Source organism: Canis aureus, chromosome 4, assembly GCF_053574225.1.
Source record: "Canis aureus isolate CA01 chromosome 4, VMU_Caureus_v.1.0, whole genome shotgun sequence".
NCBI lineage: Eukaryota > Metazoa > Chordata > Mammalia > Carnivora > Canidae > Canis > Canis aureus.
In genome coordinates, this window is record NC_135614.1 from 71,732,368 (window position 1) to 71,753,312 (window position 20,945).

At 34.1% G+C, this 20,945-nt stretch overlaps 1 protein-coding gene and 1 long non-coding RNA gene across 5 annotated transcripts in view; one reads left to right on the forward strand and one right to left on the reverse strand.

The window, feature by feature from the left end:
* The window catches only part of FYB1 (FYN binding protein 1), a 151,200-nt gene extending 141,583 nt beyond the window's left edge, over positions 1–9,617 (forward strand). For all 4 annotated transcript variants that reach the window (XM_077896161.1, XM_077896159.1, XM_077896162.1 and 1 more), the window contains 3 exons: positions 4,423–4,456; positions 6,531–6,562; positions 7,351–9,617. In XM_077896161.1, the coding sequence (XP_077752287.1) occupies positions 4,423–4,456; positions 6,531–6,562; positions 7,351–7,373 (89 nt within the window). In that variant the 3' untranslated portion in view covers positions 7,374–9,617. The remainder of the gene's footprint in view (positions 1–4,422; positions 4,457–6,530; positions 6,563–7,350) is intronic.
* Positions 1–20,945, reverse strand: part of LOC144312964 (uncharacterized) — a 36,299-nt gene that overhangs the window by 6,190 nt on the left and 9,164 nt on the right. Inside the window, exon 2 of the long non-coding RNA XR_013378608.1 lies at positions 10,294–10,399. This is a non-coding gene — a long non-coding RNA (uncharacterized LOC144312964). The remainder of the gene's footprint in view (positions 1–10,293; positions 10,400–20,945) is intronic.

The window sequence follows — 20,945 nt, forward strand, 5'->3', positions numbered from 1 at the left end:
TTCCACAACTCAATGTCTCATAAGCTGTGAGTTTCCCCACCTCCTGTCACTGGAGAAAAATTTTCTACAAAAAGTGTGGAAGGAGACATGAACAGAATTATTTGTGGTTAAAATGCTCTCCATTTTCTTTGGGCATCAAGGAAAGGGAATTTCAAAGATAGTTCGGATTTTCTCAAATCCAACTGATCATTTCTTTGTTTAAATCATCTCGTTTTCAATTTTAAAACAGCACATGCTCACTGAAGAAAATTTTTTAAATTCCAAAATGTTGAAAGTCCCCTGATTTGAAGTCCTAGAAGTAAGTAGAGAGAACGGAGAGAAGGAAGAGAGGGAGAGAGAATATTTCTATAACAGCAGGCTAATAATTCATATTTAGTCTTATACACTGTGTTTTATTTTTTTCTTTGTTACATTTTAAGTATGTTCCGTTGAAGTCAGACATGGTCCCCTTGCCCGGGTAAATCTGTACATGATTTCACTGTTTTTATTTTTATTAAAGATTTATTTATTTATTTATTTATTTATGATAGACACAGAGAGAGAGAGAGGCAGAGACACAGGCAGAGGGAGAAGCAGGCTCCATGCCGGGAGCCTGACGTGGGACTCGATCCCGGGACTACAGGATCGCGCCCTGGGCCAAAGGCAGGCGCTAAACCGATGAGCCACCCAGGGATCCCTGATTTCACTGTTTTTAAACAACATGAGGCCAAATTGAGTAAATTTAACTTTATTTCTGGACTTGCTCATGACAAGTGAAATCATAAATAATAGAAATTGTTGCTTTTATTAAGTAAAAAATGTGAAAATATTAGAATGAAGATATTTTCAACTTTTCCAAAGATGATTTTATATTTCTTTCATAACAAGGTAAATCAGTCCTGAGAGTTGGCACATATGGGGAATGGATGTCTTTCTTAATTAGCTCTATCCCACCACATATTTCAAAACCCTTGTCTCAAGCCACTGTGTTCTGTTGTATGAATATGAAATTCATATTCATGAATATGAATATGAAATTCTCTTAAGTATGAGAATCCCTGGTATGCCAGCACCCACAGTAAACATGGCAGCCATTCTACATGGTATGGAGCCATGATGACTTTTTTGCTTATTTCATATGTATTTTTTATTAATATTCCTTATGATGGATGTACATGGAACATTTAAGCAAAGAGATCATTTTTCTATTGCAAAAAAATTATTTCTAGGAACTATAATGGAGCGATTATATAAAATATAAAAATCATGGTAAGTCACTTGTTTCAGCACTGTCATGAATGATGCTTTTAATAGAATGAAGTTTTACAGATTTTTAAAGGTACTAAACAGCAAAATCTATACTGTATTAAAAGTCATTGACCCTGTAAAAATGCTATATAATAGTAATTTTATAGCTAATGAGCCCTAAATTATCACATCATTTCAGGAAACTAAAATAGAGCAGTATAGTACCGTCCCACACTGCATCTCCTTGATATATTTTTCCTAAATAATATTCATAATCATTCACATTTATGTAGCTCACACACACAAGTAACAGCAACAGGAGAGCATTCAACAAAAGGGAAAGCCATTCCTTAGTGCTCTTGAACAGGCAAGATATAGGTGGAAATGTAATAGGGATTTGAGATCTAAAATATATATTTTTATAATTAATTTTGCAAAGACAGGCTATTAAACTGTAGATCATGAGTTATTAACTTTGGTCATATAAAGAACTATTTAATGCTTAATTACTGCAGATAGTACTTTATCCAGGTCTACACAACTTTAGCATAAATGAATTTTTAAAAGATTATGTAAAAGCAAAGAAAAATAAAAACCTTTAATTTCCAAAAATAGTGCCTATATTCTCTTTGTTTTGTTCTTTATTTCTTTTAATCTTCTAAAGACTTTTAAAAAAAAACAAATATATTTGATGCTGGGTTAAGTCCAGTCTCTGACAACAGTTTAGATTTCTTATATGTTTCTCTAATTTTGTATCTTCTAATTTTAGTTCAGGGACATTACAAAGCCTGAATAGCTCACAATGACATTGCCTTTGTTGTAAAAAGCTTCAGCTCATCCACATCATTACTTTTAAATTATTAACTTAAACATAAATATCTCATGGGTACACTTAATATTGTATTCCTTTATTTCCCAATTTGTTTTAAGAAAAAATTTCAAAACAAAAGCAGAAACACCAACTTTAACTAATGGAAACAAAAACATTTGACTAAAAAAACAAACAAACAAACAAAAAAAATTTGACTATTACTATCTATAGAGAACTCTTCACTTTTTATTTTAGCTCCCAACATCAGTGCACGTAAAGACAGATTTCAGTTATTGGGACCATGACACGAAACCCACAATTTGTTCTAAAAACTTGTTATCTGCCTAGATTTTTCTCTGAGAGACATGCATAGAATTGAATTTTTTAGAGGTGAGTTTATCCCCCCTCTAAAAATTATGTTAAATTATGATATATATCTTAATTTTTTTAGAAGTCTGTTAACATGAAATGAATAAAAGAACTGTGATATCAAAGCAACTAAGGATATTAATTTTAGATGTTCTTACATTAATAATTTTTACTACTTTTGCTTTAACTGAAATTTAAAAAGGAAGGTATAACAAGGTCTAATTTTTCATTGTCTGAGAAAAATATTACATTATTGTGCTTTTATCATTTTGACACATGCTTCATTATTTCCATACTACAGGAATTCAAAGATAACTTTGATTCTTCCTTTCCAAATAGAACTCTAATAAAGTTTTCATTAAAATGTCATGAATCTCTTGATAAAATATTTCAGTGGAGTTTTTTTTTTGTTTGTTTTTTTGTTTTGTTTTGTTTTGTTTTACTCTGGAATATTTCAAGGGAAAGTTCATCTTCTTAGGTCTTAATCTATAGTTTCATTTGTAAGGTCTCAACTTTTTTAAAAAATGTTTTTGCATGTTAAATCAATGGCAATATAAGTATACTCAAGTAAATTTATTATCATATGTGTTAATCTTTGCCTATGACCTTCCTGGTTTTTAATTTTTTTAGACATTTACTCTACTTAAAAATTAGATCTAAAGTAGACCAAGCTGAATAGATTGACTCTGAAAGAATTCAGAGGTTGTGTTGACAAGGCAATGAATGGTATTAATCTCAAGCATATAGTAGTGTTTAGGTGCTAACACAAAACTAATTATTCCAAAGCTTAATAATATTAATTAAATGTCAGCAGAAATTTTCTCAAGAAAAATATCTTGTATTTTTTCCTTAGGATTATTTTGCACCATAAGGGCAAAGATAAGGTGTTCAAAAACAAAAAAACAGGGGATCCCTGGGTGGCGCAGTGGTTTGGCGCCTGCCTTTGGCCGAGGGCGCGATCCTGGAGACCCGGGATCGAATCCCACATCAGGCTCCCGGTGCATGGAGCCTGCTTCTCCCTCTGCCTGTGTCTCTGCGCCCCTCTCTCTCTGTGACTATCATAAATAAATAAAAAAAAAAAAAAAAAAAACCCACCTTTGCTTGTTTTGCATAAAATATGGTCTATTTCCTATTTAATAGGAGAATCGCTAGAATGCTTGGTATGTGTTCTTCTAATAATGATTTGTTTTGTGAAAGATGAAAATGCACACATTGACACTCTGTCAAATGGCAAAAGCAGTATGGAAGACCTACAACGCTGAACATGAGAATTATTTTGCAACCATTTAGAATGCCTACTCCTGGGCAGCCCTGGTGGCTCAGCAGTTTAGCGCTGCCTTCAGCCCAGGGCAGGATCCCGGAGACCCGGATCGAGACCCATGTCTGGCTTCCTGACTGGAGCCTGCTCCTCCCCCTGCCTGTGTCTCTGCCTTTCTGTGTGTGTCTCTCATGAGTAAATAAATAAAATCTTAAAAAAAAAAATGCCTACTCCCACAAGGAATCACAAGATTGCTGATTTGAAAGGAAGTTCAACACAGTTTTGACTCTGTAATATAATAAAATTTTAAAACTTAAGGCTTTGATCTGGTGGTATTTAAAATACCTATCTGCAAACTACTTTTATATTTAGAGAAACTATAAATTCTCCCTAGGTTGTGTGGCATGGGTATCACCATGAAGGAAATTTGAAGGAGCCTTGTGCCACAACCTGCAGTAGCATGGAGAAGGAGATAATCTGATTCTCTTTAAGAGGAAAGATTGTGAATGGAGTAAAAGAGACATGTAGTAGAGAGAGAAAAGTTAGAAAAGGAGAAGGTAAGAAGGGGAGAACAGTGGACACAAATAAGAAAAATCTCCTCCATTAGATTATATCTATTTGGAGATAGCTATAATTATTCAGTATATTATATTACATTGTATCCTATTAAATATTCAATTATCTCACTTTCTTAAAAGAAACAATAAAGATTATTCAATTCTGTACTATTAATAAAATTTATTTTCTTTTTTCATAGATGGTTATGTCCTTCGGAGTTACTTGGTAGACAAGTAAGTTCATATTCTTCTATTACTGTACTTATAAAACAAATATTATACTTTTCTATAAGAAAGATATCTGATATTTAAATAATACATTCTACTGAACTGCCATAAATAAATTTTTTAAAAATATGCTATATTAATGTCAGTAGAGTAGGATCCATAATAAAGTTCTGGTTTTCATAAACTGTCACTCTTTTAAATAGATAAGAACCCTTCTCATTCATGAGTATACAGTTCATAATTATATATATTCATTGGAGACAGACAGGGCAAAACATTGGAGACAGGGGACAACCACTAACACTTTCATTAATAGTTTGCCTATCACTTACTGATTAATGCAGTTGGTTGAAATGAATTAATCAGGAACCAATTAGTGTTTACACAGTAGGTGCTAATGTCACCTGTTAGTAATCTTCAATTGAGGGCTTTTCTTTACTAGGCATAGTAGAGTATTAACTTGCTCTTTTGGAAGCATGCCAGAAAAAAGATAGTCCTCAATGATTCTTCTATTCTTATGAATAAGACATTGTCACAGTCTGGTACTAGTGTTCTATTAGAATCCCCCTCAAATGTTATAAGATTCTGTTGCAAGTATATTAATGCAAGAAATGAACTCCATTATCAGGTCATACGCCAATATTAATATTTATAGAATTCTGCATAATAAAAAAAATCAAGGAAGACTCACAAACTGTATACATAAACAACCTGACACCAATCAGAAAGAGATAACTCAATGCTAATGCTTTGTCAGCAAACTAGTAAAGAGTCAAAAGAAAAATAATCACAATTCTTTTTCTCAGAGCATTAATCACAATGGTGGGCAAGGCACTTTTCTATTTTATGAAAGATACAAATTTCAAGGAAAGAATATATGGCGTAACGAGGACAACTTCATCAGTGATTATTCCAGGATGATGAAGAGAGAGTTTAGAATTTATACTCTAAGAAATTATGGGTTCACCATCTATTGATGTGAATACTTAATAAGTGCTTATTGAATGAATGATAGGAAAATCTGTCCTCTTTGTATTTGTGTCAGATTTCTATTAGCCAAACCCTCCCTAATCTCAGAGAAAGGATCCAAACAAAGACATAGGGAACTCACAGCATCTGCCACAGTTGGCAGTGACTTGGAGAGCCTGCTGCTGCTTCCATGATAAAAGCAGAGATAATACAGAAACCAATAGTGGATCTTGTCAAACTGAAAGTCCTCTTATATTTCTGAACTTTAAAACTGTATTCTAAAAACAAAACAAAACAAAAAACTGTATTCTATGTTTCAAGACTATATTAGCATTTATCATACTTTCTATTTTAATTACTTGCATATAATTCTCTCCTCCATTAGATTATAAGCATCTTGAAATCCAAGCTTCTGTCTTACTCATGTCTGTATCTCCTGGTACATAGGAGGGACTCAGTAGGTGTGTACAAAGAAATATTTTACAAAGATTCAGGACCAAGTACAACCAAAATGTGTAAAAGTAGCCAGAACTATTACTATGCATGCAGTTTATAACCATAAATATTTTTAGGATTATATAACATAAGAATCACCATACGAACCATATCTTGGCTACTCATTTTGAAATATAAATTTGAAAATTTATATATTTTATAATTAATATTTGTACATTTAAAAAATCCATTAGAGCCCCAAGTGGAGTATTGTGCTATGCTTGTTCAGTTTGTGCAGTTGAAAAAGTACTTCTTACAACACACAGCTCTATGCTAGGCTCACAGTTGGATCTAAAGATGAATAAAGCATATGTGGGGCTCCTGAGGCATGTTTCCACTATTCCATGTCTATGATATGGAGTAAGTTGTGGGTCTTTTGGTTATTTTTAGAATATAACAGAGGATTAGGTTAAACCAATGAAAGATGATGCAGATGACTATGAAATTTCTTCCCACTTAAAAGTGAATGACATTTAACTTCTCATCCTTAAATGCTTAATTTTGTCATATAAAATCATATTACTGGCTTTTTTTTATATTACTAGCTTTTTAATCTAAATATTGCCTTAATGTTAAGAACATATTTTTTAATAAAAATTATTTTCTATATTTACAGTGATGGAGAGATCTATGATGATATTGCTGATGGTAAGTCTCACATGGCACCCACCACCAAGAACAGTAACAGTGAATTTTTGTTCTTATAAATACTAAAAATAGCTTGCTGGATTAATTAGAGCTTTCCAATCAGATCAGAATTTGAATCACTTGAAAATGTTAGGAAAAGTAGATGCTGTGATATAATTTTAAAAAATTATTTGTGCACATGACTGGAAATCAAGGGAGAATCTTATTTATTTTCTTCGAAAACAGAAGCATGAAAATGATTAGTGAATTTTTCATTATACTATTAATCTTAATTTCTAAACTTTCATCCACAAACATATGTATACTTGACCAGTTAATAGGTACTTATTTCATAACCTATATTACTTGCCAGTGTTCTTTTAGCATCACATATTTATAAATTACACTCTAAAAACTTAATCTCAACTGAAATGATGCATATAGTTACTCATGTGGCCTTTTAGTTTCCTTTTAAATTTAGGATCGTACTAATATTTAATATCTCCAATCTCATTTACAGTAACTACCAAAGAGTACATTTAATTAATTGCCCAATAAAATAATCCTCAGTCTCATTTTGATAAAGAATAAATCTGTCCAAAAACTTAGTTAGAATTATATACTGAGCATTGAAAGTTAAATACATATATGATCTTCCATTTAACTACTTTTTCATAAAATGGGTCAATTCTACATTTTTTTTAATCCTAAACTGGGAGGCTGTGAATCACCCACATTTCTAACCTTGGAACACTTAAAAGATATGTGTTTTGTATAACTATATTGAAATTTGTACTTTTTTTTTCCAGGTTGCATCTATGACAATGACTAGGTCTCAGCTTTGTTCATTCTGCTATGTTCATTTGCTGCCAAAATGAAGTCTAAGTTTTAATTGACATGCGATTGGATATCATAGAAAATGAATGCACACAACTACTCATTACCATTTGTTATAAAATCTTGATTATGAGGTTTTGAAACTTTGGACTTAGAAAATGATTTTGACATCTTGGAAGACTACACCAATGAAATGTAAGAATTACTAAATATTCCATCTCTGCCTCAGCTGCAGTTATGAAGGCACTTCTTTTAGACCACCTCCCTTCTGTAGACAACCTCCCCTCCTTAAAAAGAAAAAAAAATGAGAAGAAATGATTGTGTTGTCTAAAGAAATATGAGGAAGAAGAATAAAGAAATATAAGGAAGAAAATATTAAACCATTTCACAAGAAGGAAAACTATTGTTTGAACTTCTAATTATGACTGTATCTTATATTCTTTATTCAAATTATCTATCCTGAAAAAGACACAACTGTCTCCTCTCTTGCTGGCAGGATAAATGTTTTAAAAATGACAGTGGTAGCAGAATTTTTGTATAAAGATTGTTCCTGTTTGTTAATTGTGAATATATGTTAATTATTTGATGAGAATGTAAACATTTAGTGTGCGCACTTAAGATTAAAATTTAGAAGAGCCAAAATAAGTTTTCTTTTTGCAGATTCATCCACTAATAGTTTAATTATGTGCTCTATTTAAATTACTGTTGTAACTAGAGTGGATATGAATGAGGACTACCCTAAAATTATGAAGAATGAAGATGGATTTTGAAATTAATTAGGCTTTTATGGCACCTCTTTACTATGAGAACTCTTTTGAAGGCTTTTGCTTTTCAATTACCTCTGTGGAACTTTTTTTTTTCTTTTTTTTTAACTACTTTACTGGAAAGTTGGCCAAGTGTTTGGACTAGAACATTCCTTACTCAGACATACTCATTCCCAAAGCAACTCCAAACAAAATATGAAGCATTTGGGCTCCAAATGCTAAGAACACTAAACACCATGATACAATATTCAAAACCCTAACACCCAAGAAAATAGCATGTTAGGTAATTTTTTCACAACTTCCAAAATAGGCAAATCCTAAAGCAGGCTCTACTACTAATGAACCACGAAGTAATATTGGGTAAACTATTTATCCTCCCAGTTTCCTCATCTGCAAATTACAGGATTAGATGCAATCAATCAAATTTCCCAACTTTTTTTTACTACCAGTTACCTCAAACTTTTATAATCTTTTCCCTACCCTAATCCTGTATTTCAGAAGCCTTTGTGTATTTTTAAAATTCTTTGATTAAATACTGATTAATGCATTTTCCATACTTTAATATTGCAAAGGCCCATTGGAGCTTCTGAAGAGTGGCCCCACTGAATTGAAATCATTTTAAGTCATTGTAACCTCAGCCTTCATATGGGTAAAGTGTGATTTCCATTTGATGTGTTGAAATTTGAAAATAGATCATCAAAAAAATAAAGAGAAAGAAAGAAAGAAAGAAGAAAGAAGAAAGAAAGAAAGAAAGAAAGAAAGAAAGAAAGAAAGAAAGAAGAAAGAAAGAAAAAGAAAGAAAGAAGAAAGAAAGAAAAAGAAAGAAAGAAGAAAGAAAAGAAAGAGAAAGAAAGAAAGAAAATAGGCCATCAACATTTATTGCTCAATTTATAGATTCTGGGAGTCTGAGGCCCTCACATGAGAAACCAATGATGTCAAAGTCCCCCTCCAATTATGAAATACTTTAATGTCTACTTTTTAATATGGTAAGCCAGTATATGCTCATTTGATGAAATTATTTAAGAGATAAATTACATGGTTCAAAAGCATTTTTGTTTTTGTTAAATTTGGTAGCAAATATACGTAATACACTGACAGTATATTTCCAGTAATTTTTTTCTGATTGAGAATGACAAATTCAATACAACATCAGTTTTTAAAATTCCTAATTAAATCAAGAGAATATTTTAGAGTTTTGGGTTATACACCAAGAAACAAAAATACACATGCCTACGAAAGACATATGTATTAGATAATCATCTTAATATAAAGATATATTTGACATATTAATTTTAATATACTAAATATTATTTCTCTTATAGTTTTATGTATGGAATTTTGTCACACGAGAAGAGTTACAATAAATAATACCTTCAGCAGATAACTTTGCCTCCTACTTCATCAAGAAATTGATCTGCAGAGTCTTTCTCTAAGTTCAATCTTACCTCTTTTTCCTTCCTATTTTTTTTTAAATTTTTATTTATTTATGATAGTTACAGAGAGAGAGAGAGGCAGAGACACAGGCAGAGGGAGAAGCAGGCTCCATGCACCGGGAGCCCGATGTGGGATTCGATCCCGGGTCTCCAGGATCGCGCCCTGGGCCAAAGGCAGGCGCCAAACCGCTGCGCCACCCAGGGATCCCTTTCCTTCCTATTTTGAATGAAATTGAAAAAAAACAAGCACAATTCCCTTCAACTTCCAATGACATTCAGCCTTAACCCATATTCAGACATTACCCCAGGGAATAAGATGTCCCTCCTCAAATCCATAACCTTTATCCAATTTCTTCATCCTTCTTTCACTGTAGTCTTCTTCCTTCACAGTTAACTAATTCTCTTTCTCTCTCTCTCTCTCTCTCTCTCACACACACACACACTCCCCACCCAAATTCTCCCCTTTCCTTTCTTCTCTTCCTCTACTTTTAACTTCTCCCATCATGCAGATTCCCTCTTCTAGGCTTTCAAACATACTGAAGTTTTTCTAGCTCAAAAAACAACAGAAAATCTTGCCTTGAATCCAAACGTCTCTCAAACTACAACCCATTTCTACCTTCCTCTTCTCATCTCATTGTCTTTAAAATGGTAGGGTATATCTAGCAACCAGGAGAATACTACACCTCGTGGACCCCCAACCATAGGAAGCTTAACTCACCAAAGGTCCTGCCATCAACACTCAGAGACCCATTTCCACAGTTGTGCCAACTCCAAGCTGCCCACAGACTGCTCCTAGCCAATGACTGAGCATGGCAGTCCTGATCCTGAAAGATACAGAAGACACCAGGCCACAGATGTGGTTTGAAGACTCCCCAACAGCCTTGCTAAAACTTCTTTACCCTGCATAGTACTCAGAGATGTTTCTTTCCAACATTCTTCCCTGACCCTGACCCTGACCCTCCCTTCCCTTCCCTTCCCTTCCCTGACCCTCTTTATTAGGGTCATACTTGCATTGCTCTCTGATGACTCCTCCAACTTCCCTGGCTTCCTCCCATTTCGTCTCACAAATACGTTGCTCCATTTTTCTGCAACATCAGCCATTTATGACAGGAAATAAATGAGATGAAGCACACACACCACACTAGAGCTCTCCAACTTGTCAATAACGAGGAGCCTTTCCGTGGGGGTGAGTGATGGACAAACCTCATTTAGTGTCTATGACAGCCAGATTGCATTTCTGTTAGAAGCACCAAATGCCATTGAGAGGTCTAGCAGGAATATAATCATAAAAAACTAATGCTGCTGCACATGAACTCCTCAGCATCTGATGCGATGCAAATGCCATGGCCTGGACTTGAAATTTAAAGTCAAATTATGGCCTTGGACTTGCCCAGCTGAGAATACTCAATAGCGAATACAGGCTGTTGGCAGACAGGTTCTTATTAACAAAGCAGAAGACAGAAATTCCTTCTATGACCACCTTCTCATCTCAGTTCTTAGAAACAGATCTTTGAAATGATGTAATATTTTTCAGAAACTTCAATTAAATTGATTAATAATTTTATTCAGGCATGGAAACTATCTCTTTGCTTTCAAATTCATGATCTTACACATGCTGTCAGATATGGGAGCTTGAGTCTTCATCACACCTCTAGGAACAGCGTTGAAAGGAAGACTCTTTAAGTAAGGATGAAATTTAGGTTATTATTCTTTAGCTAAAATGATATGATTGTTAGAGCTTCACCCTATATGGTAGAAGCTGTGTTAAGAAAAGCTTTGAAATGCTGTTGCCGCCCACATGCCTCCGGGGATTAGAGGTTTGTGGGGGGTTTTTTGTTTGGTGTTTTTTTGTTTTTGTTTTTGTTTTGTTTTGCTATGTTGGTTTCTTGTCTTTAATATGTATCAAACCAAAAGAGGTGCACTAAGCTATCATGGTCACTAACCTCCAAGATCTAAATAAATGTACAAGACTAGAAAACCAAAACCACGAGGTATTAAAGACTTTTGTGCATTTGTCTAGAAGAGAAACAACAGAAAATCTCTCTTATTCCAAACCTAACTGTAGAAATAGAGATACTCACAAGGTATCTTAGGTTGGATCCTCCAGAAGCAGAGCTTGAGACTAGAATCTTAGAGGGCTTTGTTTAGGGGACTTTACAGTGGGGAAAAAATCTGTAAGCAGGATAAAAAAAATCCTGCAAGCAGGATAGCACAGGGGAAAAAGTTGGGAAAAGATGTGCATTAACTGCAGCCCATGCTCAGCCTGATTCCAGAAGAAAGCACTGAAGCAAGAAGCACTCCATTGAGTCAGCTACCCTGAGGCAAGGGAGCTAGGCTTGTATCTCTCCATCAGCAGTCCCTGGCTACCAGAGGCTTCCTTCCCAAACCTCAATCATCTGTGGGCAACACTGCCTCTTTGGGCTGAGAGAAATTCTCCGAAGTAGGGTGCAGCTGTGAATTTTAGCAACCAATTCTTATAGCAGCTGAGGGATGGGTGCACCTGCCAGTAAAAGTTACGAGGGTTAGATCAGAAGTGAATTTTCTGCAGAAATAACAGCTCTCTCGTCAAATAGGAAGGGACATAAAAGTGTATATTTTATGGACCAAACGCTAAAGCTGGAAGGCCTTGCATCATTAAGGGGTTGTCCCGGCTTGTCAAGGTCCTGTCAGAGTCCCAAATCATTTCAGCAGCAATGCCCCCTAAGTCACCACATTTTACACGGGTAAGTATGTTGAGAGGCAGTTGAAAGATGAATGTTCATTTTAAGTCTATTTATTATTATTATTCTATGTATCTTACACATTTATTCAAAAGGTGAAATCATCCAATCTCAGTATTTGAGTCAATTCCGTATACAAGCTGCATTGTCGCTGTCATCCTCACCATCTATTAGCATTTATTGAGTGCTTATTGTGTGCTAAACACTGTGCTGAGGGCTATGAGCCTTGTCCTATTTAAACATTATGTCAACCCTATCAAGTCAGGCTCAGAAGAAATGAAATTTAGATGTGACATATGCTTTGCCCAAGTTTCATGAACAGGTTCAAGATCTTATCATTGTGATATCCTGCTTTCCATATGCTATCCACTCCTCCTCACTCCTGAGTAATAATAACAATAACAATAATAATAATAACAACAATGAAAATTGTTAGTGAGATACAAAGAAGCCGGAAATTAGGGAAAATGATGGTTCTTTTTCATTATGATGCAGATGACAAACAGAAATGCTAGTGTTAACTAAGCTACAGAACCCAGTTTCAAGAGAGACTTGTAAGACTGAAATATATATTTAATTAATGTTAAATTTAGAGAATATGAGCTGTAAAGTCTATAACTTCAGAAAAAATGGTGATAACATATCATGACTGACCCCTTAACTAATATACCAGAATTTAGATATTCCGAGTAGTATCATTCCTTCAAACTAGTCAATTTTAGTGCTCTATACTTATTTCATTGGTTTGTATAAGATTTATCATTATGCCAGGAAAGAAGAAATTCAACTTTCAAATTTGCCTTTAGTACTTAGGAAAAAATTATTTGTAATATCTTTGTTTTCAAAAGATCATAAATGGCTATCCTTTGAAAATGGATTTGATTTTTACAAATAGGCTAGAACCTCATCTGTTGTATAAGGTAAGTGAACAAACAGGGCAATGCTCTTGTGAAATGGAGTTATGACCATAAGTTAATGACAGTTTTGTGCTCATCATAAATTCTCCCTCACCTTTCTTAGTATCTAGAGATAAATTTTAGTGAATATTTTTCAGTTTATAATACCAATATAAAATTTTTGCATTTCCCCCAGTCACCTTTCAAACATTAATTTTCTCATTAAGTAAAACTCTGTAAGTACATTTAAAGATTCCTGTGTACTTCATCACAATCACATTTTACTCTTTCTTCCCCTCCTTCTCAGAGAAAACTGGTACCTGATTTTGGTGTTTCTCACCTCTTTGCATTTCTTCACACTTTTCCTACATATGTATATATCTCTCAAAATGTTTTAAGTATTATTTTTTATATCTTAAAATTGGATAAAATTAGTATCATACTGTATGTGCTAGTCTACAACCTGCTTTTGTCACTTCCTATTATGTTTGGGAAAGGTATAGCAAGCATTCTACTGAGTGAAAAACCACAGATACTTTTGGTTTTCTACTAAAGTCATGTTAGATCGTTCCCAACTTCTGCTAACTCTGGGAAATGAACAAGGGGTAGTGGAAGGGGAAGTGGGCAAGGGGTGGGGGTGACCGGGTGATGGGCACTGAGGGGGGCACTTGGCGGGATGAGCACTGGGTGTTATGCTACATGTTGGCAAATTGAACTCCAATAAATAAAAAAAAGAAAAAATATCATAAACAATGTAACTATGGACATTCCTGTTGGAATTTCCCTAGGTATGTGAGGGTTTCTCTATGAAATATACCCAGGATTAGAACCACTAAACAGTAGAATAAGCACATACTCCACTTGAATAGACAGAGGCCAATGCTTTTTGTACCTTATTTAAGAAACTCTTTTTGTACTCTTATTTAAGAAACTCTTTACCAGCTCATGAAGATATTCTATATTTTCTTCTAAAAGTTTTAAAGTTTTGCTTTCACTCTAAATTCTTTGAACCCATCTGGAAATACCAAGCTTCTTGCTCCTCAGAGAAGCAGTTCCTCCAAACCACTTTTTGATTGGGCTAACCCTCTCCACAATATCAAAGCCAACTCTGTGTCATATGCCGAGGTTCCATATGCCTGCATCGTCTGTGAGACTCATTCCTAGGACCACACAACTGTGTTTATTTCCACTGTACTTATGCATTTGACTAGATAATTTCAAGTCTCTGCACACTTTTTACAGAAAGTTTAGACTTCAATAGCATCAATATTGTACTAAAAGAGGATTCATGATAATTTTTAAACTCTCACAATTGTGGCAGTAATTTTTAAATTAATTACTATTAGAAGGAGTTAATAAGAGAAAAGTAAAAGCATAAATTAGTTCAGAAAAGTTCATGCAGAATATTCGACATAATTTGTGAAAATATAAGGTAGCAAAATATTCTTCCAAAAAAAGTCATTTATCCGATTCCATGTTGATGAAGAATCTTCTGGTTACTACTCAGTTTCCCAAGTATATCTGGAAAGAGGGTACTGCAGTAGAATGGAAACACTTTGGTCACTGAAAAGGTTATTCTACTTACAAACTGCTTCCTTAAACAAAAGATTCTCATGAACAGGGGGACCTTCAGGGAAATTCTAAAATAGGATATGAAAATCACTGGCACCAACCATGTAATGATTTTTCCTTCTTTGGAAACATGGTATCTCATAGATTGAGACCTTTGTTTTTAAAGTTGGCTGAGCAGGGGATCCCTGGGTGGCGCAGTGTTTTAGTGCCTGCCTTTGACCCAGGGCGCAATCCTGGAGACCCCACGTTGGGCTCCTGGTGCATGGAGCCTGCTTCTCCCTCTGCCTGTGTCTCTGCCTCTCTCTCTCTCTCTCTCTCTCTCTATCATAAAAAAAAAAAAAAAAAAAAAAAAAAAAAATTTAAAGTTGGCTGAGCAATGTTCTAGGGCTCCTCTATACATTGATAGATGGATCTCCATAATGATGGTGAATAAAAACACAAGTAAACTACTTTTTTGATACTCTTTTTTAGGGAATCCTACTTACTTCCCCTCCCGTGCTTGCTTTTTTCAATACGTCTCTTTGTAAGAAAATCAAGTTTGAATAGTATTCATCAGGGGAGGAGTGTGCCTAAACAAACAATAATTAAGGAAGTATGTTGGAATTTCCCACTGTCTCTGGGAAACGAACAAGGGATAGTAGAAGGGGAGGTGGGCGGGGGAATGGGGTGACTGGGTGACAGGCACTGAGGGGGGCACTTGACAGATGAGCACTGGGTGTTATGCTATATGTTGGCAAATCGAACTCCAATAAAAAAATATACAAAAAAAAAAAAAAAAAAAAAAGGAATCTCCCACTGTGATGGCCAGCTAGTCAATTTCTTTATTTCTGTCACTTTTTGAGACTATTTTATTAAGTACATGTGAATTTGTTATTTGAAATCTTCTTTATAATTAAGCCTCTTTTCACTATGTTGGGACATTTTGCATACTAATTATGTTTTTTTACTTAGTCTGTTTTCTCTGATATTAGGAAGGCTATCGAGCTTTTTTTTTTTTTTTTTTTTAAGGATTTTATCTATTCATGATAGACACACAGAGAGGCAGAGACACAGAGAGAGGGAGAAGCAGGCTCCTCACAGAGAGCCAGATGCGGGACCCAATCTCTGGACCCAGGATTACACCCTGAGCTCTGAGCCGAAGGCAGATGCTCAACCACTGAGACACCCAGGGGTCCCCCAAGATGACTTTGATCTTATATACAGTTTTCATCTTTTCATTTTTAACGTTTTTTTATTTTAGTGTATTTCTAGGAAACACCATATAGATGGATTTTTAAATTAACCTAACAGTTTCTTCCTTTCAACTGATAAACTTGCAATTAAGTATTCTGTCCCCATATACATATTTAGAATTGTTTCCTATTTTACATTGTCCTTTCTATTTGTTAGGTTTCTCCCCATGTGTCTTTGTTCTCTTTCTTGTCTTTTTTGGAGGCTGATTTATTTCTTCCTTTCTTGATTTTCTTCGTTTATTCCCTTCACCCCACTGTCCAGTATTTTCTTTCCTTTTTAATCCAATATTTAAATATTATTATTAAATGCAGACTGCATTTGCTTAAATGTGTCTACATGATTTACCAATTTATTTACCCATCACTGTTTCTTATATTTCAGACTATCTTTCCAGGGCCATTTTCTTCTTCTTGAAATACATATAATGAAAGCTTCAATAGTCATGCCTTTTGGGGGTAAACACTGCCATTTCCTGATTATCTAATATGTCTTTATTTTTCATGTTATTTAAAGATAGTTTTTCTTTAGATACAAAAATTTTGGTTGACAGTTTTATTTGTTTACCACTTTATACTTTTAGACTTATTTATTTGACACACACAGAGAGAGAGAGAGCACAAGCAGAAGAAGCCAGAGAGGGAGAAGCAGGCTCCCCACTGAGCAAGCAGCCTGATGTGAGACTCCATCCCAGGACCCTGAGATCATGACCTGAGCCAAAGGCAGAAGCTTAACCAACTGAGCCACCCAGGCACCCCTGTTTACCACTGTAAAGATAATTTTTCTGTCTGCTGGCATCTATTATGTCTGCAAAGGAGACTACAGTTATTCCAGTTGTGGTTCTTATAGGTTGTCTTTCTTCTGCAATTGCTTTTAAGATCTCTTTGTCTTTGTCTTCACTATACATTGTCTCCGTGTGGATTTCCTTTTATTTATCCTGTTTGGCATACATTATCCCTCCTATATTTGCTAATTTTGTTTTTCACAAATCCAAGAAAATGTAAGCCATAATATCTTTAAATACTGCATCTTTTTATTTTATTATTTCCTTCTGGGAATCCTATTAAAGTATGTTAGACCTGCTCAAAATATACTCCATATATTTTCTACCCCTTAGAATAGTGATTTTTGTTATTTTCAATTTTTTTACTGAGGTAGAAATTTCGTGCAAGTAAATTTGACCCTTTAAATATACAGTTCTGTAAGTTTAACAAACACATGGTGTCACATAACCACCACTATAAATAAAAAACAGAACCATTTCATCACTTCTAAAAATTTCCCTGTGCCATGTTGTCATCAACCAAAAGTAAAGGCAACAAAAGAAAAATAAACAATTAGGACTACATCAAAATTAAAAGCTTCTGCACAGCAAAAGAAACCATCAACGAAGTGAAAAGGCAATCTATAAAGTGCAAGAAAATATCTACAAACTACACATCTAATAAGAAGTTAGAAAAAAAAAAGTTAGATGTACAAGTACAAGGAACTCATACTACTCACTAGCAAAAAAACAAACCAACATAACAAAAGAAATCAAAACCAAACCAAAACAAAAAATAATAAATAACCCAATTTAAAAATGAGGGGATCCCTGGGTGGCTCAGCGGTTTAGCTCCTGCCTCCGGCCCAGGGCGTGATCCTGGAGTCCCAGGATCGAGTCCCACGTCGGGCTCCCTGCATGGAGCCTGCTTCTCCCTCTGCCTGTGTCTCTGCCTCTCTCTCTCTCTCTCTGTGACTCTCATGAATAAATAAATAAATAAAGTATTTTTAAAAAATGAGTAAAGGACCTGAATAGACAGTTTTCCTAAGAAGACATACAAATGGCCAACAAGTACATTAAAAGTTGTTTAACATCACTAATCTTTAGGAAAATGCAAGTTAAAATCACAATGAGATATTACCTGACACCTGTTAGGATGTCTGTTATCAAAAGGACAAGAGATAAGAAATACTGACTAGGATAGAAGAAAAAGGAAATTTGCATAGTTGATGGGAATGTAAACTGGTACAGCCAAGATGGAAAACAATATGGAAATTCCACAAGAAATTAAAAATAAAACTACCATATGATCCAGCAATTCCATTTCTGGGTATATATCTGGGTATATATTTTGAACAAATCAAGATCTTAAAGAGATACCTGCATTCATGTTCGTGTATCATTATTCACAATAACCAAGGTATAAAAACAATTTAAGTGTTTTTATACATCTAGTAATATTTATTATTCAGCCCCTAAAGAGAAGAAAATCCTGCCATTTGCAACAGCATAGATGAAATTGGAGGGCATTATGTTAAGTGAAATAAACCAGGCAGAGAAAAACAAATGCTGCAAGATCCCACTTTATATGTGGAATCTAAAAACCAAACCCATAGAAACAGAAAGTAGGTTGGTAACTGCCAGGAGGGTGAGGAAAACAGAGAGAGGCTGGTGAAAGGCTATAAAAAACTTTCAATTATAAGAGAAATAAAGTCTCGGACACCCAGCTGGCTTAGTTCATGGAGCATGCAACTCTTGATCCCATGGTCGTGAGTTCTAGCCCCTCGTTGGGTGTAGAGATTACTTAAAATAAATGAATTTAATTTTAAAAAAGAGAAACAAGCCTGAGAAACTAATGTACAATATGATATAGATGATAATACTGTATTGTGTAATTGAAATTTGCGAAGACAATAGAACTTAAGTATTCTCAAGAACAATTAACAACACTTTAATGGTAAGGGATGTGTTGTTAGCTTGATAGTAGAAATCCTTTTATTTGTCCATTATACCTCAATTAAAAAAAATTTCTCAGTCTCTAGTTTGTCCTTTTATTCCCTTAAAATTGTCTTTCTAAAAACAAAATTCTTCCTTTTGATGAAATCCAGTCTATCAATTTTTTTCTCATATGTCATGTCTAAAAAATCGTCACCTCACCCAAGATCACAGATTTTTTTTTCTGTTGTTTTATAGAAGTTTTGTGGTTTGGGATTTTATATTTAGGTCTATTATCCACTTTGAGATAATTTTTATATAGAGTGTGAGGTGTAGACCAAGGCTCATTATTTGTTGTACGGCTATCCAAGTGATCCGATACCATTTATTGCAAGACTATCTTTTCTACATTGAATTGCCTTTGTAGCTTTGTCAAAAATTCATTGAAGACATAGCTATAGATACAGAGATAGAGATGATATAGATATAGGTTTAGATAGATAGATCTGAGCTCTTTATTTCTGTTCGATTAATTTATGTCTAAAATTACCCTGCCTTTATAGTAAATCCTGAAAATAAATAATGTGGGTCCTCCAACTTTGTTCTTCCTCAGTATTGTGTTGGCTATTCTACATTTTTTATCTTTCCAAATAAATTTTAGAATCATTTTGTTAATACCTACAAAATAACTTCTTGAGTAAGCTTTGGTATGTTGTATCTTTAAAGGAATTTGTCAGGGCACCTGGGTGATTCAGTCAGCTAAGTGTCTGCCCTTCAGCTCAGGTCCTGATCCCAGGGTCCTGGGGGCAAACTCTGAGTTGGACTCTGCTCTGCCTGTTTCTCCCTCTGCCTGCCACTCCCCCTCCTTGCTCTCTCTCTTCCTCTCTCTGTCAAATAGACAAATAAGGTCTTAAAAAAAAATAAAGGAATTTGTCCATTCATCCTTTTAGTATCTGTAGGGTTTCATAGTAACAGCCTTTCTCTTTTGTTATTTGTGTTTTATAGCTTCTTTCCTTTCTCTTGATCAGTCTGGCTAGAGATTAATCAGTTGGTTATTTCAAAAAACAACTTTTGATTTCATTTTATTTAACTGACTTCCCTTTACTTGCTTTGGATTTAATTAGTTGTTCTTTTTCTAGTTTCTTAAGGTAGAAACTTAAACCACTGATTTGAGATCTTCCTTTTTCTTTTCTTCTTCTTCTTCTTTTTTTTTTTTTTTTTTTGTATAAGCATTTAATGCTATTCATTTCTGGGATTTAGATCTATGCCAAACATTTTGTTATGTTATATTCTCATTTCTATATAATTCAAAATACATTTTCCTTTACCTTTCAATTTCTACTTTATCCTATGGGTTCTTTAGGAGTATGCCTTTTGCTGTTCAATTTCTAAATATTTGGGACTATTCTAGCTTTCTGTGTTATTGATTTCTAGTTTAATTTTGTTATGGTCCAAAAACATGCTTTATGTGATTTCAATTTTTCAAATTTGTTAAAATTTGTTTTCTGTCCCAGACTGTAGTCTATCTTGGTGAATATTCCATCTGCACTCAAAATGAATGGCTATTCTGCTGTTGCTGAATGTCTATAACTGTCAATTAGGTAAAGTGGTTGATAGCATTATTCAGGTCTTTGGTCTATTTATCCGCTTCTTGCTTTTGTCTAATGCAATTACCACACTGTATTAATTACTACACTTTTGTAGTAAGTTTTGAAATCAGGAAGTATATAACTTACTTTTAATATGGTAATTGATGTAGGAATTTCTTAGAAATCTCCTAGGTAAGTATTTGTATATCTCCTTAACTAATTATTGCATACCTTGAACTAATATTGTGCTATTTCATATGAAATATGAGAACCTCTTAACAGTCCAATTGTGTCCTGCATTTTATTTCTACAATTTAAACACACAGTACACTGTATTGCTTTTGCTTTAAATGAGAAGTATCTAATAATTTACTTATATATAAACCATTTTCTACATTTTTTGTCTATTCATATAGATCTGCATTTCCATCTGCTTTTATTTCCCTTTTGGTTGCAGAACTTCCTTTAAAATTTATTTTAAAACACATCTGTTTATGATAATTTATTTCAATTTTTTCAAATCTGAAAATTTCTTTATTTTACTTTCATTTTTTAATATTTATTTTACCAGATATAGAATTCTAGATTATAGATTTCACTTTAAAATTGTCTTTTGAGTTCTAGCTTGCACTGTTTCTGACTAGATGTCACCAGTAATTCTTATT